Source organism: Gobius niger (genome assembly GCF_951799975.1).
Source record: "Gobius niger genome assembly, chromosome: 17".
Classification (NCBI taxonomy): Eukaryota; Metazoa; Chordata; class Actinopteri; order Gobiiformes; family Gobiidae; genus Gobius; species Gobius niger.
The window spans coordinates 19,587,354-19,613,112 of record NC_136868.1 but is presented as its reverse complement, the minus strand read 5'-3'; the positions used below and the strand labels follow the sequence as shown (position 1 = coordinate 19,613,112).

Below are 25,759 nucleotides of genomic sequence, written 5' to 3'. Positions count from 1 at the left end.
ATGAAATCTCCAATACCAAAGACTGGACTGAAATTAGAAACATCACAAAACATCACTGCTTGATGAAAATAAATCTGCTTTTTCACATTCATGGGGTTATTAGACAGGAGCCGCAGTGTGCACTTAAAAACATACATTTTATACACGGTGTATGCACAGATTTTAAAACAACAATTGTAGCCATAAAACTGTTTGCATCTGCTTGAACTGCTGCCAAACTAAAGTCTGATTCATAGCTTTGTGTTGTGCAGAGAAACATGCTGCAAGCCAATACAAACCGTTCTCTGTAGACTGTATGTAAGTAAGTATGTAAAGCTATAGTCCACAAGCAAGCAGGGACAGGCTGGGACAAGAGGACTGTTCAAACGTCCGATTGACCACATTCGTAAGCAATTTTGCCCAATTAGTGTCCAAATTGGCAAGCAGATCAAAAGAATCCTCTTTCCGCTTTCATCCACAAGCAGTAACCCAGTCATTCACAGACACTGAGAGAATCATCTTCATTTTTATGTCGCTTTCTCCAGTGTGGCTATTACAACAAAGCTTCCAGGAAAAAAGGCTTGAGACCTTTGCCCCAGACCAGTTTTCATTACATTTGTCATTTGAAGCCCCTTATTATGAACGGAGCTTTCACATAATGTTTTTTGTAGCCAGGCCAATCCCATAAATTCCTAATCTTAAAACATCATCAAAGCTTGTTAAGCCCCCTCCTGTCATGAACAGAATCTGAAGAAGATGAAATCAAAGTGAAAAAGCCTAAATCCCATTAGAGTGAGAACACTTGGGGAATTGTCCTATTAATGGCATGATTAGACATGTGAAACATTGAGTCAATGTTTTATTGTTTTAGTCACATTTTTGTTAATTATGTGCAAGTGTAATTTAAAGCAGTACTAAGTAACTTGTTTACCTTAACAAATCATTTTTGTAGTCCCTCTGGGGGTAATACAAGTGTTAATGGGATGATTGGGGGGTCTTTCATCTCCCCCAGTGGTTCTGGCCAGAAAACCACAATTGCACCAGGTCGGAGACCCCAATACACACTAATGGAATCACAAAGAAGAAGCTAGCAGGCTAACGGGCAAAGCTAACTGCGGGCTAGCGCCACTTAAACAGTATTTACAGCCAAGTTTGAGTGAAAAAAATTATCTCCAATGTGTAATTGGATGTACAATATCCCTCTCTCCCTTTGTCTTTTCTATCAGCGTAGTGTTTACTCTCACGGACAATTAATGAGTAAAAAACGTTGCTGCCACACCTACACCTCTAGGGGCATGAGTTACTTAGATCTGCTTTGAAAAAAAAAAAAAAAAGCATAACCACTCAGTGTTATTCAGTAGGCTATAACTTACACAGTATTTTTACATGAAAGGGAGGCCTGCAAGATAAGCCTTTGAAAAATGAGTTGATCAAAATGAAACCACTATCTTTTACAAAGGCCATAAATGACAAAAAGTCAAATAAATATGGAAAATAAATGCATGCCGTCAGTAGACATTTTGCAGTTGGTTGTTTTGCTTCTCCCTGTTACTCACCTGTGAAGTATTTGTATTTGTTGCGTGCATGCTGGTCACATGGCTGGCTACACTGGTGGAATTTCTGACTGCGCTTGCTTTGTTTTTTTCGTATGTTCTTTGTTGGGTTTATTCAGATCTAAATAAATGATTCAAACGTGTGGCCATCCCCGGTCTGAATGCATGTGTATGTGTGGGAAGTTTATCGGTAGCAGCGCCAAGCAAAGCAGACCTTGTTAGTCTTATCAAAAGCATTATCAAGAGCCTTGAAATATGCCTTTTCTTCTTCGGTCTGAAATCTTTCCTAGAGGCGCTTGTGTCCTTTTGTTTACTCCCAAACCAAATAGAGTAAAGTGGCTGAAAACACACAAGAACTATGGGAGAATGATGAGATAAGGCTGTGACAATCTCGCTAAATCTCTCATTAACAGCTGGGTTAAAAACGTGGGCATACAAACATGGCATTTTTTCAAATAACTTACAACACAAACAATCTGTCACTACTTTTCCAACTTCATTGTTTTGCAAAAAGCTATCTTGACTTTTAGCAGTTTCTTAGTCCTGGGAAATTTCCACTCCCAGGCCGCAGAACAATAATGCACACTCAGCCAGACGTGCACTGTACGTAAGTGGGCTCCAGGCTCCATCAACAAGCGCCACACTCTAGGGACATCCTTTGTAGAGTTGCTCTAAATGTGCCACAAATCAGATGCAACATTTGTTAAGGAGTCAAGATAAAGTGCCTGTTAATAATGATGCAGATATCAAATCTTTTTAACATTTATTATCATTACACTTATACTGTTTCATATAGCTTGCCGAGGCTTTCCAGACACAGATTAAAACTTGCGGCTTTGCACAGTTCAGAGTAGGTCTCGCAAACTGCGCGAACATATGGGAAACACACACACAGCCTGAGAAAATGCATTAAGACATAATTGATGGGGTTTTCTATATGTCGAATATGGCTTTAGATAGATTACATGTCAAGACAAAATCACTGGGGCGGATTTGGTCGCCTCAGAAAAACACATTGGTTGTTGAGTTGCCGCTTTGTGAAGCTCAATTTACTTACTATGATTTCGATTGAATTGTTCCTTATTCCTTTGTTTCTACATCTTCACTGCTATTCCCACTCTCCACTCTCTTCGACACTCAATAGAACGACTTCCTGTGCTTTGACAACATCAAATTGCCCTTGACGTCAGCTGGCTGGGGGGCAAGTCTGTTCCTCTGTTCCTCCGCTGGGTTTATTTGGTCTGGACTAAACCACAGGCTGGCTTTTGCACTGACCACAGTCGGATACAATAGGTCCACAAAACGGCCCAAGCAGAACCAGAACACGGCTGACCAAAGACAACAGCTCATCCAAACTCCATGTAAAAGTGCAATTGAGCGAATACATAGACATTACAATGGCAATAGGGCGTGAAGGCATCGTGGGAGACACCGTTGTTGCAAATCACAGCGTGCAGTGTTTATAAGGACTGTAGGTTGTCATGTTTCATATGGACTGGTTCCAATATGTTCATAGTGTGTATTCTGGGGCCTCATATACGCCCAGTTTAACCAAAGCCAGTGACAGCGTTATGGAAGTATGCAGTAATCGTCCATCATCAGCACTTTTCTCACCAGATCACACAGTAAATCTATTCACTTATGGCTTTCCTTACACTAACGCTCAAACCACAAGCAGTCACAACGCAGCACAAGTCGCAAAGGATGTTTAGACACATTTCAATAATAATAGTGACATCTACTTGAAGCCAGAATAGAATGCAAGCATTTATGTCATTAACCTTTTAACCCCCGCCTGAACAGAGTTTCCTCCAGTTTGGCATTACCCAAATAAAGCATCGAAATAGCGACGAAAATGAGACGTCGGTGTGGATGAACATGCATGAAAAAAGTGATAAAAGTGACAAAAATGTGAAGAAAAACGCAGGTCTTCGCTTTCAAATGAGGTGTTACACAGGCCTAAAAGCTCCAGTTGAGAAGCTTTTTTGATTTGGGTAAAGCTGAACTGGAGAAACTGCACTTGGTTAAAGGGGCTAGATGCAAGTTAGCCATTTTATACTCACTACTGCCACCACAGGTCATATGTGTAACTGCACCTTCTATATTAAGCTCGTGCATGACGGCACTTAACACCTTTTTGAGTGACAGTGCAGGATTTTAGAGGCAGTTGTGGCTAATAGGTCTGAGCTCATTCTACACATTAGGACATTGTTGGAACATGTAGGGGGAGTTTTGATATTTTTAAACTCTTTATAGTCCCTTTAAGGTGGAGGGTAAAAGGTTAAAGACTGTGTCCGGCTGGAAGACACTGTTAGAATAAACACGTTGCTTTATCAAGGGCATAGGGAAATCTGTATTATTTGTCACATCCTTTTTCGCTGCTGGGGCAGCCCCAGTACAGCCCTCCACATCTCCAGATGGTGAGCTAGGTTGATCAGGTTGAGCACGTTTTGGGTTGATAGGGAAAAACTGACCCAGACCAATCACATACAAACTCCACACAGAAACCTTCTGGGTTTGAAGCAAGAGCGCAAACCACCCAGTCACCAATGCTGCTGAACATCCTTCATCTTTGGTACAAATAGCATATGGATTTTGAATGGGATTAGTGTATAAACAATAGATGCAACAATACTACCTCACATCTACCTGCAAATATAGCATTTACAATCGCTGTCTACTTTGTGTACACAGCTGCAGAAGTAATTTCTATCTTCCCTCTCCCCGGACCCTGTTCCACTCCTCATCAGGAAATGTCCTTCATACAGTCTGCTCTGTCAGTCCTGTGGGAACGCGGTGCTATTTTAAATATCTAAATGTCTTTTGGGTTCTCTCCAGTAACTCAAACCAAGGAAAACAATACCCCAAAGTTACTAGAAGATGAGTGATGGCGAGGGGGAGGTAGGACATACAATCACAATAAATTGAGTGTTACACAGAATTTTCACACTGTGGGAAATAGGCTAGGAGAAAACAGATGATATGAAGTAAGAAAAAGAGCTGGAGTGATGGAGTAGGTGAAATTATAGGCTGGGAATGGCCGCTTCAGCGCTGGTTGTAAAAAGAAAAAAAGGTGTGAAGTTGAGGTCACAGAGAGGTTATCAGGTCCTATGGTGAAAACCAGTCTGCATGAAAACATAAAGGGAGGTGAGGTGTGTCCACATACGTGCACTTGTGTTTAAGGAGTCAGGCATCCCAGGGTGTGTTGTGAATGTAGTACTTTTAATAAATCACAAATACACAAGGATGCTTTTCATTTCATTTCATAGGATGTCTGACTGTACACATTTATAAAAACGTGTGGCATATGAAACTATACAACTAAGACATTGGATTTGAATGGAAGACAGTGAATGATCTCTCACCTCTCTCGCACTGCGGGCCAGTGAAACCATACACACAGGCACATCTGTTGGGTCCGATGCAGCGCCCACCGTTCTGGCAACCGTTTTCACAGACAGCTGGAAAAAAAAGAAAAGAAGACAATTCATCTTTTTGTTAATTTTTACTCCAAATATCAATAAGAAAGAAATGTCCCAAAGTGTGTGCACATACGTTGTCCACAGTGGTTCCCGGTGTAGCCCTTTGCACATGAGCAGGAGTCTTCTGCACAGCTGCCTCCGTTCATGCAGCGGATGTTACAAGACTGAACTGTTGGCAAGAACAAACAAAGAAATGAGTCATGAAGGTAAAATAAATGAATTAGATTAAGGTTACTGGGACAAAAGATGGTGCTACAGTTTAAAAACGGGACGATTCTAGTAAAATAATCCTATAATCAAATGCAGCACATCAGCTACAGTTTAGCCCAAATAACTCGACTTTAAAAAAACAAAAAGACAATTGCTTGCAAAATATTTTTCAAGTTTAGTTCATGAAGGTTGGTGTTCTGTTATGTTCTGTGTAAAACAACTTAAATTGTAGTGCCTTCGCTTTTTTCCTATTTTTTTATTAAAAGATGGGCCGAAGTGGCATGGTGTGTTTATTGTGATACTCTTGCCAAAGTTTGACAGCGGAATCAGACTTGGCAGGCATCAGTCTGCAGAGCAGCAGTGCTGAGGTGGTGCAAATGCGAAACAGGAGCCACCTGGATAGCAGACCGTGGGGTCAGCACATGAGGGCCAAATCATGGCACGTAGAGGCAGATTTTAGAGGGGAAACTTTCTGACAGACAGTGCTCTGCTGAGGCTTCCTCACTCAGCACAAAGGGGGAATGACATATTCTTATATGAGACACGAGAAACGGGCCTTTTCTCAATTCTGCAAAGGCTTTACCCAGGGGCCCGGGGCCAACATGTGTGCCACTTGGGTTGTATTTGGTCTCAATGTCCTTGGTAAACAACCAGTAAACAATTACACACAAACTGGCTCATCTGATACTAATGGCTTACACTTGTATTGCACTTTACACGCCTGAGTTGACCAGATTCTCAAAGTGCTACAACGTAGTCATTATTCCACACTCAGTGGTGGTAAGTTGCAATTGTAGCCACAGTTGCCCAAGGGTAGCCTGACAAAAGCGAGGTTGCCATCAACATGTCCGACCATCACCACTCACTTACTCTCACACATCATTCACACAGGCAAGGTGAAGTGCCAACGGAGAAAGCTACAGTCTGTACTTGTGGAGCCGGGATTGAAATGTCTACCTTCCGGGTCATGAGACAGCCCGCTCTACCATCTACCAGAGTATCCCGGATCAAAACCAAGATGATGTCACTGCAAATCCAATGGGAAGCATCGCTTTTGGAGTAGCCAGTTGCCACAGCTTCAAAGACAGGTCTCACAAAAAAAACCTAACCCTAACCTTAGCAATTGGACTTTTCAGAAATCGTTCAAATTCTGGAGCTGGCTGAGAAACATTGCAAACCTGTGATTGGGCCACAAAGGATTTGGAGAAATAAAATCAAAACCTCTGTAGAGAATTCAATACGAAAGTGGCGACATGGTTAACGTTTAATTGCAGCACACATTGCGCTAATGTGAACCAGATTCAAGATGAGTGAAACATTAGATCTTAACTATTTCCTTTCTCAGGTCTAGGAGATATCTCCAAGCAACCTCACTGAATCCTTTCTCCTACTCCATGGCCTTTCATGCTCTGAATCGTAATCTCAAGTTCAACATTAATTTCCTCTGAGAGATTCTCCACTCTCCCCTGTCTGTGTGTGTGTTTGTGTGTCTTATTCCCTACAACATTTGTGGCATGTGGACTTCAGCTGCAGAGGGGAAATGACTGAGCTTTTGTCAAATGAGATTTAGTGTGTGTAGTTAGTAGTAAAGTAGTAGTAAAGTAGCTGTTTTGGTCACACTGTGCAATAAATAGACTTTTAATCAAAATGTTCTTGGTGGACTACAGTGGAAAGCTTGATTTTTATATCTTTAACATTAGATTTATTTAAAAATGTCAACTTTTATTTGTTTTTTATTTAAAAAAAATGTTTGATTAAAAAAAAAAGATGAATCAAAATACAAAATCAGGATCTTGTTTTATGCCATACAGCCAGCCCCTTTGCAGAACAGCAATTGTTTTTAACACGGCCAAATGGATCAGAATCAATACAAATGGCCATGCATATCTTCTATAATTGTTCAAATGTTCAGCATTATGCTGACACTTGCTCGACAACACACATTTGCGTTGTGTTGCTGTTAGCTGTTAAAGGTAATAGCTTTTTCCTTTGCTCCATTTATTGCACAAAATACTAGGATTCTGCAAGGGCCTCTCTCACATGAAGGATTTGGCAGGCGCTGGAGCCGGTCTCGTAGCAACATGTAGCGATAAATTATCATCTCTGGCAGTCCTTGTTGGCTTTTACAGTATTCTGGCTCTCCTTGGTCTCCTCATTTGCTCCCGAGAGACACTACTCCAGTCTTCCCTTCAGCTTTCAGCCTCTTACGGAACTCAAACGATCTCCTGCTTGACGGGTGAAGTGCAGTCTTCCATGCCAGCAATGCAGCAATGTGAAACATGAAGAATGATTGCAAAGAATTTTGTCGAGGAACAAGTCATACAGATTTGAGTTTAGAGTGCAGCAGAGGGCAACTCGGGTAACCTTGCTTGCAAATCCCTAAATAGGTCGTGAAACAGCAGTGCTTTGTGAAGTGGTTCAGAGCTTTCTTCTGATCACTTCCATCTAAAGAAAGGTTTACTTTGGTACATTGTGCGTTCAATGATGTGGGTTACTTGGTTTATTTGCAGGTCTATTTTCAAGGGGGCACATAAAGTACAGTAGGTGATGAGCATTTTATGTTATAAAGCCAAGGAAATGACTTCTTTACAGAGGCAAACACATTGTTTGGAGTTTGGAGCAGTAAAGGCGAGACACTGCAGGTGAATAGGGAACATTTTTACATGTACAGATATCAAATTGAAACTTTTGCTGTAGATTACTGGCTGTTGATGTTTTCATATAAAAAATAAGGTGTTTATGCCTAAAAAGGCCCAAAATGTCTCATCTATTCAGCGACGAAATCTGAATAATGGATTGAGCTACATTCAAATGCATGGTTTTATTTTATTGATAAAAGAGTTACCAAGACTTTTTCAGAGGGGATTTCAGATATCTTATTTAGTTTAAAAATAAGCAGTTTTTGAGTGTAAAAATCAGTTTAAAAAAAATGAATTTTCACCTTATTTTTTACATTAAAAACTCAATAAATCAGGCTAGGAATTAGATATTAAAATCTTCAAAATATTGCTATTTTTCTTAAATAAATATGACAAAATAAAACTGATTCAAAAATCTGGAATGAATTCAAGCTGAAAAAAATATATTACTATTAAACAGAATCACAATCATAATGAGATCTTTTTCGCGAGCCATTTGAGACTCTTTAGGTCTGAACTCACATATTTAGTTCATCTGAATAACTTAATAAATGCTACATGTACCCGCTCTGATCACAAGTGTCTAGTGCAGCTTCTTATTCAGGGGTGACGGCTCGTGTAGCCCTGAGTGGAAGGGCAGGGTCGATAAACCTTCCTCAGACAGAGCCTGTTGTCTCACACTATCATCTTTCTACATGTTGACAATAATGATTATACTTTCATGTGCCTTCATTTAGTTTCTATGGCAAACTGTAAATAAACTGAGCCGCACTGAAGAGACAATGACAGCAGCAACAAGACGTGCTTATTTAGAGCCTTGAGACGGTGCCACATGTTTTCTCAGCGGGGGATTCATGGAGGAAGTAATTGTGCATATTTTGGAGACAGAGGAGGAGATGATCTCACTGGCTAATACTGTGTTCTTGTCAGTCCACCAGGTGAGAGAGTGCTGTCCCGTCCCGTGACCCCTGCCTGGAAAGCTACACACGTGCGCACGAACGGAGAAAGAGTGAGGATTGGGGCGGCGGGGGGGGACGGGGCGCACAGACGGGGAGGTTTCGGCTTTTCGCTGCCCCCACAATGCACCTCTGTTTTCTGCTGGTGTCGCCGGTGCGCTGCTAACATCTGGGTGTTTTTTTTACGAGAGACTTGAGAAACAGGAAGTCAGGGATTGTGTGTGTGGGTCTGATGGAAAATAGACTTTGTGGCTCTCTTTTGTTCCGATTTACTCGTGCACTTTTCGAGACAAGTCAGAAATACTGAGTTACATGAACATGCTGCGAAGACTTTCCTTTTTCTTTGTGCATTGTTTTGCAACAGGATGGACCATGTCAGAGTGCCCTGCTTTATAATTACTAAAGCCTGTGTTCTCATGGCTCACCGGTCTCCAGTCACTGCCCAATAGAAGCCTGTCAGTTCAAAGACAGCTGTTTCTCGGCAGTGGGGCACCAATGTCCGCAGTAATGATTTTGTAATTATGGTTATGGCAAGACGAGGTTCATAAAGTTGACCCTATATACTCATGTGCACAGCTGCTCTGACCTGAGCTGTCCATAGCTTTATTAGAAGGGCGACTTTCAAGCCCCTGTCATTGTGTCTGGGAACTCAAGTGTATCTCCAGGTCAATGGGACACACATCAGGAGCCACTTAACCTAATATTTCAGTCCATTCTGAAAACGGCTGCCAGACTGATGGAAAACACTCTATTAAACTATTCTTTGATGGCAAGATCATCTCAGCCATCTCAGACAGACAGGAGTCCATACGAGGGAGGAAATACTCATTTTCCAGTAGATCCTATCAGAGCTGCAGTGAACTGTCCAGTTAAAAGATGGTGGAATTGGGGAGATGACACTAAACAAGAAAGGATGAATGTGGAACTAAATATAAAGATATTAACCTCTAGCTACAACCGGAACTGAGCACATTTTCTCCAGTTTGCCGTCTTCAAAAAGCCTCTTGAAAATAAGCGCTAAATAAAATGGTGATGTAAAAAGACAAAAAAAAACATGGCAAAAAAGCAACAAAACGTGACAAGAAAGTGACAAAAGCCTGACAAAAAAGTGACAAAAGCCTGACAAAAAAGTGACAAAAGCCTGACAAAAAGTGACAAAAAAGTGACAAAAAAGTAACCAAAAAAAGTGACAAAAAAGTGACAAAAGCATGACATAAAAGTGACAAAAAAGCGACAAAAAAGTAACCAAAAAAAGTGACAAAAACGTGTCCACAAAAGGGACAAGAACGCAATAGAGCAGTTACAAAAAAAATGCAGCTGCAAAAATGCGGAAAAAAAAGCTGACAAAAGAAACACTGCAGTCTTAGCTTTCAAATGAGCCGTATAGGTCAGCCAAGAAGCTTTAAGATTTGGGGAAAGCTGAACACGGAGGAAATGTGCTCGTTTAATCTGGGGGTTAATAGGTTTTAACAGAGCCAGTAAATCAAGAAGAATATTTAGGGCTGCAAAATATTTCACAAAATTAGGTACACAATATCCATAATGCAACAAAAACAAGCTATAAGGAATACACTAATTTACACAAAACTCGACCTTTCTAATTAATCTCCATTTGAGGTTGATTTGGAGCCTGCATTAATATATATTTAAGTTAGTCAATGGTCTATGATTTATTGAAATGTACTGTGCTGAACTGATTTAAATATCGCAATAATATTTCACACAATGTTATCGAATATCACAGTTTGTTCTCATGGCGTGCAGGCCTAAAGAGCATTGCTTGTGTTTATCATCATTGCAGCTTTTCAAACAGAGTGGTTCCTTTTCACCCGACAGAGCGATCTTTGAGGTCACTTGGGGGTTGCTGTGGGTCAGTTCCTGTGCTTTTCTTGATAGATGTGTATACGGGGGTCAGAGAGCAGTTTGACCTTTGACATCAAACAAAGCTGCCAAAGTGTTTATCAGTAAATGTTATCACAGAGCTGTGGCCTGAGGAGGACGAGCTCAGAGTTTGAGTCTGGTGCGGCTGAAGTGGAAGTTGAAGGGCACATCCTGCGTTAGAATAGCCTTATCTCCAGCCCACGTCCGGGACCCCCTTCTCTGCCACTGTCTGTTGCTGGAGCAGGATATTTTACCAGGCTGCAGCCCTGTGTGGTTCAAACCCTACCCACTGTATCGCTTTTAGCTTTTTGCCCGTGCATGAGGAACTGTGTGTGTAAGAAGCTTCACTCAAAAGCTTGTTTGGCCTTGGCAAAAGCTCACTGTGACCCTCACAAACTCAACCACAAGCATTAAGTCTAACATTTCACATACAATAAATTGCCACACGCTTCCAAGACCAGCTTAGTGGTAATATTTCCTGTACACACTAGCTTTATATTTAATAACATGTGCTGCATTAACCCCTCAACCCCCTCTGATTTCAGAAAAAAACTCTGTGTCTGGCCTGCTGTAATCCGCACAAACCCTGTGACCTGAAGTTCTTACTCCCCGGAGAGGAAATACAGGATCGTTACATTTGGACAAGAGCCTGGAAATGGATGAGTGGCCTCAAACTGCTTTCACAGAATAACATGGCTTAGCATTGTTGTTTGTTTTGGATGATTTAACCAGGTAATGCAGTAATTAGAACAACCACATTATTAGTACTGCTGTTCTGCTGTGATAATGTACATAGATAACAGCACAAATCACGATTGGCAAGGTCAAATGTTTTTGTCTTTCACCATTAAGGTTTACTGTGTGCAGCCAAATTAAGTCCACATACAGCATACGATGTCCTTTCCACGGACACTAAAAAAAATACAACATCGGATATCGGCTAGAAATATCCGATACTTCACCGATACCAGTTTTGGCTTTCAACACCTTAAAAACACAACTTTTACCTAACATTTTATCTACATCTTAGTGAATATGGACATGTTGTATGTCATTGTAAAGCCAAGAACCTGGAGAGTTAGTTTACAAACATATTTTTGATCACCGCACATACTTCTGCGGTTAGCATTAGCATGCTACGGCTAGCGGGAGCTCAAGGCTGGGTCAGAAACTATGATAGACATGCCTAAAGTAGCCTAATAAAATAAAATAACCACTGCTGAAGCCAAGTGTTTGTATTTTAGTTTAAGAAATAACTGATCTCACATATTTGTAATGATCAGATCACATCATGTGAGTTGTCAACTTGTTTATATGAATGTAACCTAAAGCCATCCTTGTTAAATGTTTATCCAACAGTTTATCAATAGACAATATGACAATAAAATATGACTTCATTGATTTCACAATGGAGAAGAGTCAATAAAATGTTTTCCCTCAAAGAATGCCACTTTTAAGAAAGTCTCTTGGTATCGGCAAAAAAGCTGGATCGGTGCATCTCTAAAATAAACACTTGTGTAGAATTACGTAGTATGGCTTTAAAGTAAGATAGTGACACAACTAAAACTGAAAAGATAAATATTTCAAAATGAGTTCCCACTTTTGACCACAGAGAGCACGAGCTCTGTTCAGATTTGAACAGATGAAGCCATCCTTTAAGCCCTTGAACAGACTCTCTCCCCACAGCCTTTGCGTGTGATTGACCGCATGTTTATGGTGTAATTTAAGAAATGCAAAGTTACTCACTTCCTACTCCTGCTCCACAGCTGGGGGAGAGCTGACCATTGGAGCAGGTACACATGTTGGGTCTGGAGCAGAAGCCATCGCCACACGAATTTCTGCAGATTGCTGAAGAGAATGCGGGAAGTACACATTCATCAAATACAGGGCCAAGCACAACACAAACAAACAGTTCCCCAAATACCAAGTCATTAGTTTCTCTGGTAGTGTTTTATAGGAAGGGATTGTACTTACGGACGATGCACTGGTTCCCTCCGGGCAGAGTTTTCCAGCCGGGACAGCAGTAGGAGTGGAAACGGGAGCCACAAACATTAGGTCTAGAACAAAAGAAGAAAATGCAATTACAACAAAACTCATATTTAATGGTTGTCGCAGCACAGGTTTGTATTAAATGCTGCTTTCCCTGCTTATGTTTTACAACACAAGACAATTTTATAACATCAAGCCAAATTAGGTTGCATTTTTAAGAATGAACAACATACATGATCAGACAAACAATGTATAAGCTCCCAGGACTTTAATCTAATACAATAAATTGCCACACGCTTCCAAGATCAGCTGAGTGGTAATATGTCGTGTGCACCCTCGCTTTATATTTACATTAAGATATGAATCCATACACAAGTACTGCTTTAACCACATACTGCTTTACTTTGTCACACCACCAATACAACATGACGTTTCAGTACACATCATGAGAATGCAAAGATCTTCAGAAAACGGCTACTAAAGCTCACCCCTTGTTCTGCTAAAAGGGATCCTCTGACCCTGTGCAACAGATGTAAGAGTCATCAGAGCATACACTCAGCCTGATTGGGCCGACAGGTTGGCCACAGAGCGCTCCTCAGAGGAAATAGCTAAACCACATCAGGAGACGACTGGCACAGCTCACAGCAGCCCCAACACACTGCAGAGAGGGGTCTGAGCTGCCAGCCTAACGCAATGACATTTTATTGTCCATGGATAATTACACACTCAGTTCTAACTTTGTCATCTATAAAAGTCGACGACCTTTTGGATTCGTGAGTCCCGGCTGAATATGACTCTTGGCTTTGGAGTTGTTTTGTTTAAATCTTATAATGAGTTCTTAATAGGTTACAAATTAAGAATTGAAAACTCAAGAGCAAATGAGAGCAAGTTATTTTGGATATTAAACTTAAATCCACTAGAAAAAACAGTGTCAAACCAACACTAATGTGCTTATGTGAATGAATGTTGTATCAATTATCTGATTACGTTATGCTTTTGGTGCGCACTCTGAATACACTCTAAATCCTGAAGATTTGTGGGGGATTCCAGTTTGTAAATCACGCCCTTCTGTTGTTACTTGTATTGTGTCATCAATGTGAGATTGTATGTGTTGTACGTAGCGTACATGTGCAGTTGTGCTCGTACAATTGTGAAAACAAATTTCCCTTCAGGGTGAATAATCTAACTAACAATTATTTAAGAAACCAAGACACTAGGTTTGTTTACCCTGATGAAGGCCTTTTAGGCTGAAACGCGTTGGGGTTATGTGTGTTAGATGCCATAATAATAAAGATGAGTCACCAGTGAGTGCCTTGGTTTTTTTTAATAACTTTCCCTGCTTCATTGAGCACCTCTGGTTTTTAATCAAACTCTCCAGGAAGTGTTTCTCTCTTCCTTTCTTGTAACAATTATTTAAATTGCAAGATAGGGCCAATCATATATATACACTGCTCACAAAAACTTAGGGCACACTCAAAAAACACTATGTAACTCCAAGTCAGTCAAATTTCTGAGATATCAGACTGTCCAGTTAGGAAGCCACGCTTATTGTCAATCAGTTTCACTTGGTGTTGTGGAAATTAAACAAACAGGTGGAAATGAGAGGCAATTAGCAAGATCACTCCAAAAGAGGAATGGTTTTGCAGGTGGTGACCACAGACCATTTCCCTGTCTTCATCCTTTGTACCGTATTTTTGGAACACTTTTGCATTTGTCCAGTGTTCTCACCACTAGAGGTATCATGATGAGCATCTACAACCCACAGAAGTTGCTCAGGGAGTGATGCTCATCCAAAATGGCACGTCCATTCGTGCTGTGGCAAGAAGGTTTGCTGTGTCTCCCAGCGCAGTGTCCAGACAGGCCAGTACACCAGGAGACCTGGGGGGGGCGACCGAGGCCAACAACCCAGCAGCAGGACCGCTATCTGCTCATTTGTGCACGGAGAAACAGGAGAAGCACTGCCCGAGCCCTACAAAATGACCTCCAGAGGGCCACAAATGTGCATGTTGGTCCTCAAACGGTCAGAAACCGACTCCATGAGGGTGGTATGAGGGCCCGACTCCCACAAGTTGGGCCGGTGCTTACTGCCCAACACCGTGCAGCCCGATTGGCATTTGCCCGAGAACACAGCGATTGGCAGATTGGCCAATGGTGCCCTGTGCTCTTCACGGATGAGAGCAGGTTCACCCTGAGCACATGTGACAGACGTGACAGAGTCTGGAGACGCCCTGGAGAACGTTCTGCTGCTGCAACATCATCCAGCATGACCGGTTTGGTGGTGGGTCAGTGATGGTCTGGGGAGGCATTTCATTGGAGGGCCGCACAGCCCTCCATGTGCGAGCCAGAGGTTCCCTGACTGGCATTGGGGACCGGGATGAGATCCTCAGACCTATTGTAAGACCATATGCTGGTGCTGTGGGCCCCGGGTTCCTTCTGATGCCTGATAATGCCAGGCCACATGTGGCAAGAGTGTGTCAGCAGGTCCTGCATGATGAAGGTATTGATGTTTTGGACTGGCCTGCCCGTTCCCCAGACTTAAATCCAATAGAGCACATCTGGGACATCATGTCTCGGTCCATCCATCAACACCACGACGCACCACAGACTGTCCAGGAGCTGACTGATGCTCTAATCCAGGTCTGGGAGGAGATCCCTCAGGAGGACATCCGTGGTCTCATCAGGAGCATGCCCAGGCGTTGTAGGGAGTGCATTCAGGCACGTGGAGGCCACACACATACTGAGGATGATACAGACTCGTTTGGAGGAATTTCTACAGAATTTGGATCAACCAGTGACCTGATTTGTCACTTTGATTTTGACTATAATTTTGGATCCAGACCTCCAGGGGCTGAGAATTTGATTTCCATTTTTCATTCTTATGTTATTTTGTTCTCAACACATTGCCCTACACTAGGAATAAAGATTTTTGTCCGAAAAATCGAATTGATTGACATCTAGGATGTGTTTTTTTAAGTGTGCCCTAAGTTTTTGTGAGCAGTGTATGCTGTTTCTTTGCTTTCTTATTTTGTTTTCAGCTAATGTCAGTGAACAATGTTTAATAGATTCTTTAGAAAGGCGGAATTTATAACATTCAAACTCTAACTCTATTGGCGTTTGCAGATCAAAGGCAGGCATGTGGCATCATTCTTATGCCAGATGCCATTCCTGTCATTTTGGTACATGGACTGGAGTACAATGTGGAAAGTGTGTTGACATTTATATCCAAGCACAGAGAAAGCAGTGAATGAACATCCTGCAGCGCAAATGCTCTGACCCCTCTGTCTCTCAGCGGGTCAGCTCCATAGTAACCCCGGGTCGCCACCTGAGAGACTACAGCTGGGCTTTGACTTTGAGGGACATGGGAGTGCAGGGTAGAGCCTGACCACATTAGCAGATGGCTGTAACAGGTGGAGCACAGACGTTTACTCAGGTAACACAAACATCCATCAAATATATCAGAGGACAGCAGGACAGTGTGAGAGAGGAAGAAGACGCCACACAGGGACCTGGGCATACCAGCGAGGCGGAGGAAAAACATGAATGGGAACAGAAGCAGAGTGGGAAACACTGATATGGAGGAGAGAATTGGTTTACACGCAACAACGCAGCAATCATGCTGAATTTGATCATCTTTGCTTTTGTTTACATCGAGATGAAAAAGAAAATGAGAAAAGCTAAAAACAGTAGCAGCAAGAAATTGTTCGTAGAGGCAATTTTGAATATCCACCTGGTGATGTTCATGGCATTAACAAGGTGGAGGGAAATCGTTTTGAGCACTGGCCAAAAGAGACAGGATGAATAGCCAAAATTACACATTATGTTTCTTATGATAATATGGACAATTAAAAGAAGAGCTACAAAAAAAACACATAAACCAGGACGACCGAGTTTACGATGAGCCAAATACTTAAGTCTTCACGGTTGCAAACTCAAAGCATGTCAATATATAAAGGATTATGGGGGTCTGACCTGAGCTGCTTTTCTCTGTTTTTCTTCAGGCTCAAGTCACAGAAAGAGACGCAGCTCAAGTAAAACTCAATGTAAGACGGGCAAAAAAAAAAGCCTCAGGGGTTTTCCTCAATATTAAACGTCCTACTGTTTTAGTCTCAGTCTAAAGCTGCTTAACTCTTCTCTAGCCCAGGCAGGGCTTTGAAGTCTCCCGTCAGAGCGCGGCTCATTAACTACTATTAATGTAATAATGGTAACATGGCTGCCACCCGCACAGATGGTAAAGAAAGCACAAGGATAGGACCGTCATATGCACCTATGCATATTGCTGTGTTTGAAAAGTTTTTAGTATAGGTTGAAAGTTGAAACTAAGATCTTTAATTGGGTCACGTCACAATATGCTGAAGGTTCAGAAGCTACATCTGAGAACCACTGATCTACAGTGTTGGGGAATAACAGGATACATGTATTTAGAATAAATTAGTTACTCTTTCCTTTGAGAGTATTTTGAATACAGTTACTTTCCTAAGATCAAAGGAATCCAGCACTGTACTCAATCATTACATTTTAGCTTCATATTGTACAGCCTTGTTAAGAAGAACTTTTAATGATGTCCTGTTTTTCCTTCAAAAAGTGAAATAAAGATCTGAAACGGTTCATGCAAACAATGTGCGTTATATGATCTGCTCCTCCTGTGCCAAGAGCTGTGCCTGATTAGCAGTAAATAAGCTCATAACAGGCGTTCCAACAAACATAGCCGACATGTTTTGTGTTTTAAATGTACGCCCTATTTCAACTCAGCCGTTAAGCCTATTCAAGCACAGTCAAGTAACTATTTGAAGTTACTTCTTAGGAGTAGTTCTATCATACAGTACTTTTTACATCTTCTTGAGTAAATATTTTGAATAAATAGTGCTCTAACTAGAGAAAAAGATTTTGTTACTTTTTACCTTTCCACTGTGATCAAGTGACGAGAGCTGCATATGACATATGAAAATGTATTGACAATTAACTAATTTACACTTTAATTAATATATCACTGGATGAACTAGATGTATTGTTTATTGTACAGTTTGTTGAAGCCCTGCTCATTTTAACACTTGTCCATAAGGGGACCGGAGTACTACAACAGGAGAAATAACAACATCAATGTAAGACTCATTTTACACATGAGAACTGGCCCGATTTTAGCCACTGTCTGTGCTCTCATGTTCATGTTAGTCTAGCCTCCTTAAAGGAGATGCTGGACTGTCCAACAGATGCTCTGAACTTTGAAAGCACACAGTCCCTGCTAACAGAGGCTCAGGTCGAGGCTCTGAGAGAGCCCTGACTCACCATCTTCAGACCAGAGAGCACAGTTGCACACAGTTGTTCATGTTTAAATGTATAAAAGTCCGTTTCAAAATATTAAAATTTACAAACATTTTCAGCCTGTGTTTTTGATGACACCATCTCAAAGGTTTCTTATCCAAGATCTTAATAGCCTGTATATACAGAGCATGTTTATTTTGTTCATGTTGCTGTGAAGCAATGACATGATATATGCATATAATATAAAGCAGCACAGTGTGACAACTATCTTCTGATAAAACGAAAACAGTTTAAATTTGATTTGACCTTCCAACAGACATGGTTTACCTGACTTTGAAGCTTTTTATCCAAGATTTTATACCCAGGTGTTTTGTTTCATTCACCTCTTGATTCTAAATTAGACTCAAAGGTTCCTGTCAGGAGACCACTTGTTGAAAAATATATTTTTTTTACATTTAAAGGTGAATGGGACAGTCTGAGCCATCTTGCATAGAGCTGGCAGTTTACACCCAGATGGCAGCCTGGAAGGATGTTTATATTGTGAACAGCATCAGTCTAGGGACTGGGTCTCTAAGTCATCAAGTCATTTGGACACAGAGTAGACAAACACTCACACACTGTCCTTTCCCCTCCAGGGACACATTTAACTACTGTGAAGCTGCAGATGTCTATTCTAGACTGCTGTAATTTATTGTACAAATGCAATGTTCACTGTGTCAAAGGCCTTCTTCAGTTTTCTCCAGCACTTTGGATGCTACAGGAAGGATGGAAATAGGCCTGAAGTTACTGGCTAGGTCTTTGTCACATGACTTGTAAACGTATCAAATCTCACTATCTTATCTGATCTTGAGATCTACGATTTGAGAATTTTTTTATGGTGCATTTTTGGGAATAGCAGTAGCGCAATAAATTGCTATATTAGTGTAATCAATGTTGGCATGCAACATTTATTTCAGCAAAACTAACGATGTTGACCCACCTAAAAGAGGGTCTTACACAACCCAAGAAACTACAGCCCCAGGGTCCACCCTCAATGCAGGAATCCAGGGGCAAAGTTCAAACCAGATGAGGGCAGCTGCCTTTTACACTGACCAATGGGAGACCAGTACAAATACTGTGTTTCCATGACAACGACACCAGACTGTAAATCTAAGCACAGTGTGGGGAAAAGGCCACCTGATCTTTGACCTGTGACCAGCTGATGCAGAGACATGAGCATCTCAGTCCTGTCTGTAACGAGCGGCTAATGTGGTGAGAGGCTAATAACTCCTGTATCTGTGAGTGGAAAGAGGAATGTATGGAAAGTCCAGATGTTGACAAGGAAATACCTGAAGCGATGGCTTCCTAATACCAACAATTACAGCAAATCAGTAGTTTTTATCCTATTAGGTCTGCAAAAATAATCGCAAAATCTATAATGGTCACAAACTAAACAGCAACGGCTTCAATTCTTACATTTCATGCTTCAGCCATCTCTTAAATGTTTATGCCTCCTAAATATATTTAAAATATGCACTGCAAACTGGATCTTGATTTAAAACCTAAATTGTAAATCTACTCGCAATAAATATACTTGCCAGAATTTCAATTAAATCAAGTAATGCAACCTTGTTCAACTTTGTGCAAAGAACTAATGCACATACCAATCAGCTGTACAAGATAATCCTGTCATTATCACTAAGACTGGGCGGCACGTTAGCTTACTGTAAAGGGCAGACAAATAAAACCCTGAAATAGAATCCAACATGAATAAAACCACAGTTCCAGTTGAAGTAAGGGACTTTCTCCCATTTACATATTGTACCAAATTTGCAATATGAAGTCCAAGTCATGACAGTAGTTTGATACATGGCCAGGATTTAAGGGAAACTCCTTTTTTATAGAACTAATGTCTACCCAGCTAGACGACTCAGCAGCCAGTGTTTCTTAGCAAAAGTGTGCCCAGTCTGCGTGGTGTTCTAAAGTGGGAGCTAAAAAGCTGGCCGAATTACATACAACAAAGAATACGCTTCCTCCGACGCCTGCGGTCTTTCGGAGCGTCTCGTCAGGTGCTGCTTTTGTTCTTCACTTCTGTGATTCTCAGCGGTACTGTAAGGCTGTGTGGTACAGCTGTCTCTATGTCACTGCCAAATCTGGACCGAGACACTTGATTAAAATCTTCTCAAAGATTGTAGGTCAGCCCCTGGATGGACAGTACGAGGCCGCATTCCATAACAACACATCTGGCTAAGAGCATTGCCTCAGACCCCAGCCATGTTCTGAACCCTGAATATGTGCTTTTGCCATCAGGGTACTGTGTGCCATACTTTGATAAAGTCAGATTGAGGAGGAATTCCTTTGTTCATCAGTCCATCCTGAAACTAAATGAGGAGCTTAAGTCATAAAATCTAAGTGTGTCGTGACGAGTGGACCATTGTTTTTCATGTCTCTGGGAAATGTCTTATATCTGTACATATGTCTTTGTATTTTGTGTTGATACGGAGATGCAAAACAATAATGTATCTAAATGTAAATGTAATCTATCTACTGTATCCGTCTACAAAGGGTTATTACAAATACTTAAATAAAAAGCATGAACAGCCACATTGTACAAGATAAATGTGGGTCACTTTAGCCAGCAGTCTGAACATAGCCATAAATCGAGCTGAAATGGAAAAAAAAAGACATTAAAGCCATATCCACTAAACATTTTGCCACCTAAAGTCACTTTGGTAATGATGGACTGCTCAAGTAAGTCCAAGTCATAGCTGCACCTGAGTCAAATGAACTAAGCTCAATGGTAGCCAAAGAGTCTGGACAAAACTGTGCCTTTGGTCCAAGAAAGTATGAGGTGTACCCTTACAAATCTTTGCTCAGTTCACATACCACTTAGGGAAGGCCGTACCTTATCCAGGTCAAATTATGTTAATGCTTTTGTTTGCTTAAGTCCAAGTCTGTGTGGTGGTATGGACATCATATATAAGGGCCCAGCCAGACAGCCAGTAGCCAAGGCGTCTGGGCAAAATGAGCCAAGTTTGAGCGCATGAAGTAACTGCTGCTAAAGAGAAGTTGGATTCACATACAAAGCATCCTGTTAAATGGACAAATTCTCTAATAAAACCCATGCAAATTGGTCAGTCTCACACCTTTTTTCCACACCAGAGTAGACTAGACAGTCAATCACATGCAAGGCAGCGCGCCTCAGTCTGATCAGCTACACCCTAAAGTGGACCCAAGCCAGGATTCTGTGGGAGCCAATAAATCAGAGTCAGTCGGCATCAGGGCAGTGCAGCAGAGACAGAGCAGGGGATCTGGAGCTAGAGCCAGCAAATAAACAGAGCACCCCAGCCCAAGGCCAACGTAATGACCGTCATTAAACTAACTCTCCCACACAGACCATCCAGGCACGCCAAGGTACCGATAGCACACTTCCATTGGCAAAACATTTCGATTGGATTTACACGTAAAACAATGTGTCACAGGTGGGGGAATGTAGGTCATACGTTCTAAATACTGTGACTTAGCAGGGACCATTCAGATGATAAATATATATTTCTTATTTCAAACTGTTTAAAGAAAACTCAAACAAAGACAGACTGAAAGTAAATTCAACCCATAAAACACTTGCCCACAGTCAAATTCATGTGACAAGTACACCTCAAATAAAACTATCAAATAAAACCTGCACAGCATTGTCAAACAAGTCAGGCTATTGTTACCGAAGTAGACTGGGATAATCTCATCACCCATTTGATTTCAGACTCAGTAGTGCGTCCAGAAGTTAATAATGTAATGGAAAAAGTCTGCAGGCTTTTGTTAGCTGCTCATGAGAACAGTTTGATAGGAATACTATGGCATTGTGCTCGTGCTCCTGTTTCAACCATTTTCTCTTTACCTATTACATCTATTTGTTTCTGGGACAACAAATGGTTATAGCACAAAAATGTTAATGCACCCAGTTTACATTGTGTTGAATCAAATCATGCTTTCATATTTGAAATAGATTACAGTAATAAAACAATTGACAGCCTTACAAAGATTTTTTTTCCGCGCAAGACTTGTCTCCACTGTTTCCATACGTTTCCCCATATCTGTTCCTTTTGTCAAAATTGCCCCTTCCCATGTTATTTCATCACCTAAAGCATTGAAACAAATGCCCCTTTCTGTACCCCACTTGGGTCATACGAATACCTCATTTCCTGTGGCTTGGCACTCAGAGGGTCATAAGCTGGGACAGATGGGTGCCTGATTGAAACAACTGATCCAGACACAAAAATATTGGTTGCATAGAACATCCATTGTTTTTGGAAGAAGTGCAATAATATACTCTGACATATATATATGACACAGATCTCCACACCCATGCTGTTACTTTGGGGTAACAGAAAGTGAAAAGGAGGATGGGCTGCAGCTGGTGAGCGGTGATCCCTCTAGTTCATTTCACTGCATGCTCCCCACATGCAGACAGTCAAACAAACAGCACCTAAATACACATTACATACATGTACATGTATGTTCATATACCCCATCTGTCGCCCCAGCACCAGTACCTCCACTACTCAGCTAAACTAATGTACACTGAGGAATTTGGGTCATGTTTTTCACTCATCGGCCCTTCATGAGGTGTATATAGCAATCCCCGTCTGTCTTTCCCATGAAAAAGCTGATTTGCAGTAAGTACACTGGGAGATTTCTGTTAAGGTCAAACATGTGCTGTTTAGAGAAAACAATGTGGTAGTATTCAGCAGCATAAATTAGCATAAGGCGAGCTCTGGCCTGGTCCCAGAAAGCACAGCAGTGTAATGAGAGCTGCCAGGAAAGGAGAATGAGAAACACAGTTTCTCATTCTCCTTTATTTATTTATTTATTTTTATGAATCTATCTCCAGACACAAAAGTTTTCTGTTGATTGTAAACCCAAACAGAATAGTCAAATGAACTGTTCTCATTGTCTTTCCATCAAACAATGATGGGAGGTGCTCTTACCCTCTGAGTGTCTCCTGGCCTCGACGACGGACCCGCTGCACTTCCCTCTGCTCGGCTGTCCCGGTGAAGCGGCTTGCTTGGTAGGCTCCAGTCCCCGTTTGTGAACCCACCACCTGGACAGCCGTGAGACACACCCATCCCAGCAGTGTCTGGGCCAGCATCATGGATGCCATAGGTCAGTCAGCCCTCCAACACTGCCTCTCAGACTCCTGGTTTAACTAATGGACCCAGGCCACACAAGGATTTAGACTTGGATCCACACCAAGTCCCTGGGTGCACTCCACAGCAGGGCTACACAGAACAAAAAGATTGAAAGATTAAAAGCACATCAAACACTAATTGCCATGAAGCTTCAGTTTTTATTTTAATACTCCACAAATCAGGATCATACATTGTGCTATGTTAGGCATTTTGTTTTTGGGCGGTTCTCTTGAAGACAAGTTAGTTCTCATGATCAGAGCGTTCTGGGAATTGAGAATGGAGAAAGTCTTCCAGAGAGCGAGACAAAGGTAAAGTAAGGTTTTCAAAGTTGAATGGCAAAAAGATGTTTTGAAGTTAGTGGCTAATTTGAAAAAGTAAGATGAGAATTTGAGACGTGGGGAGCAAGAGGGCAATCGATATTTAACAAAAATCAATTACCTTTCCAAATAAGGAAAGTGTAAGCCATAAAGGTTTATTATATCCACATATTCCCTTGACCAGACCAGGCTTATTCTATTATATGGAAAAACACCTAAGTGGGCTGGGTACGCATGAGGTTTATTTTCTTTGCTCTGTCTCATTATAAAGCCTGGGTTTAAGAGCGCACTGTGAGCCTCAAGTGATATATAACCTCAGCACTGGCAAAGAACAAAGCAAAGAAGAGGTGAAGCGAAAGAGAAAAAGAAAAAGAAGAAGTGACAGGAATTCATTTTAAAACAGAATCGTGGAGACATTGGATTTCACAGCGCATTGACTTATTTGGGTTGGCGAGATGCATGTACACAGACTGACAGAGTGGCAAATAGACGCATTGCTTTACTTCCACAAACGGATCAATGAAACTACTGAGCTGCAGTAAAAGTTTCCAGAATAAAAGCCCGTTCTGGGGCATCAGCATTCCCAACATCAAACTTTCTGACTTTAAAAAAACTGATTTCAAGATTTCAGGATCAAGTGATTGGCAGCTTAGACACGAGGAGCTACTGAAGACCTAACTTTTCCCATTAAATATGATCCAGAACCGTTATCTGTTGTAGCACAAGCGCACTTTTGTTTGACACAATTAACACATAGGCCTATTGCATGTCACCGCAATTTTTATGAATGGAGAAAAGCGCTGCATCAGCTCCTGCTCCTGAAACGCTCACTCCTCAACTGTGCATGTTTAACTCTGGGTATATTTGTTACATCGTAAATGTGATAGAAGTGTTTCGCAGCCGCGGGTCGTTTTCCAGACCCATAACTCACCATACAATCTGCGCATTGGGGGAAAAAAAGCGACGCTACGCGAGGCTCAAGTCACTCTCAAAGCCACTGATAGGTGAACAGTGCGCGCACAATTACCTGGTAGCAGTCGGGGAGTCCCTGCGCGTCGAGGAGCCCTCAAACTGAATCAAAGACAGGATACGTGCCCCACAATGGAATATTGCACTATAGCCTTGCGGGGAAAAAGTGAAAAGTTGGGGAATTGTCCTGCTTGTGAGAGAGAGAGAGAGAGAGAGAGAGAGAGAGGGGAGGGGACACACTGAGAGACAGGCGGCGAGTGGGAGAGAGGGGGTAGTAACGGACTGCAGGACAAACCCACATTCCTCAAGTCTCCTTAAGTTGTTCGTGCAGAGGCCACGCACCGGGCTCCTCCACGCGGGGTCTCGCATCAGTCCGCCAGCACACCTCCTCCTCCTCCTGTCGGCGACCCGCTTTTCTGATAAGAGCCAAAACTCGACAGTTACTCTCCCTGGCAAAAGCGCTGCAGACAGTAGACGCATTTAAATACACCGTCTAAAGAGAAAGTACAGACCTCGTGCAAAGTATAGGCTGCACGAATAAACTGGTTATCACTGCTCTCCCGACAGTTTACTGCTGACATCCATGTTTACAGCCGTTTGTGATTGACACATCCTTGTGTTTGGTTGCTGATAGGAAGTCTCCTTGGCAGAGGGGCTAACTGCATGGGTGGTATATGGGTGCGGACAGCTGTGCACACCAGAGATGCTGCTACCCACTGTGATTTCAACAACACCCAAATAACACCTGACGTCCCCCTAATAGAGCCAGTTTAGTCTCTGGAAAAGCAATTTATTGTGCTAGGTGTTCACAGTTGAGAATAGAAATGCAATCATTGCTGTTCCTCATAATATCATGAAACTTGGGCAGAGAAAGTAGATGCAAGTTATCATTAAAGTCCACTTACCTCTGGAGTGTTTAGGAGAGAGGCTGAATGTTATCCTCAAAATTTCACAATACAAACTTTTAAAGCAGTACTAAGTAACTCATGCCCCTAGAGGCCATAAGCGCCACTACAGGTGTCAGAAAAGATAAAGGGAGAGAGGGATTTTGTACATCCAATTACACAATGGAGATATTTTTTTCACTCAAACTTGGCTGTAAATGCTGTTTAAGTGCCTGTTAGCTTCTTCGTGATTCCATTAGTGTGTAATGGGACCTCAGGCCCGGTTCAGGGAAAGCTGCAATTGTGGTTTTCTGGGCAGAGACACCGGGGGAGATGAAACACCCATACCTATCCCATTAACACTTGTATTACCCCCAGAGGGACCACGATTCATTAAGGTAAACAAGTTACTTAGTACTGCTTTAAGTCTTCAAATATAGGCTACACCATAGCGCTGACTTAGTTGACTTCATAAC

The 25,759-nt window shown here is 41.8% G+C and overlaps 1 protein-coding gene across 1 annotated transcript in view; it reads right to left on the bottom strand.

The window, feature by feature from the left end:
- fbn2b (fibrillin 2b) overlaps positions 1-23,085 on the bottom strand; it is a gene marked incomplete at its 5' end in the record, with an annotated part of 54,374 nt that extends 31,289 nt beyond the window's left edge. Inside the window, 5 exons of the mRNA XM_079574511.1 lie at positions 4,898-4,993; positions 5,088-5,183; positions 12,447-12,548; positions 12,675-12,757; positions 22,913-23,085. Coding sequence (XP_079430637.1) covers positions 4,898-4,993; positions 5,088-5,183; positions 12,447-12,548; positions 12,675-12,757; positions 22,913-23,085 — 550 coding nt within the window. The remainder of the gene's footprint in view (positions 1-4,897; positions 4,994-5,087; positions 5,184-12,446; positions 12,549-12,674; positions 12,758-22,912) is intronic.
- Between the last annotated feature and the right edge of the window lie 2,674 nt (positions 23,086-25,759).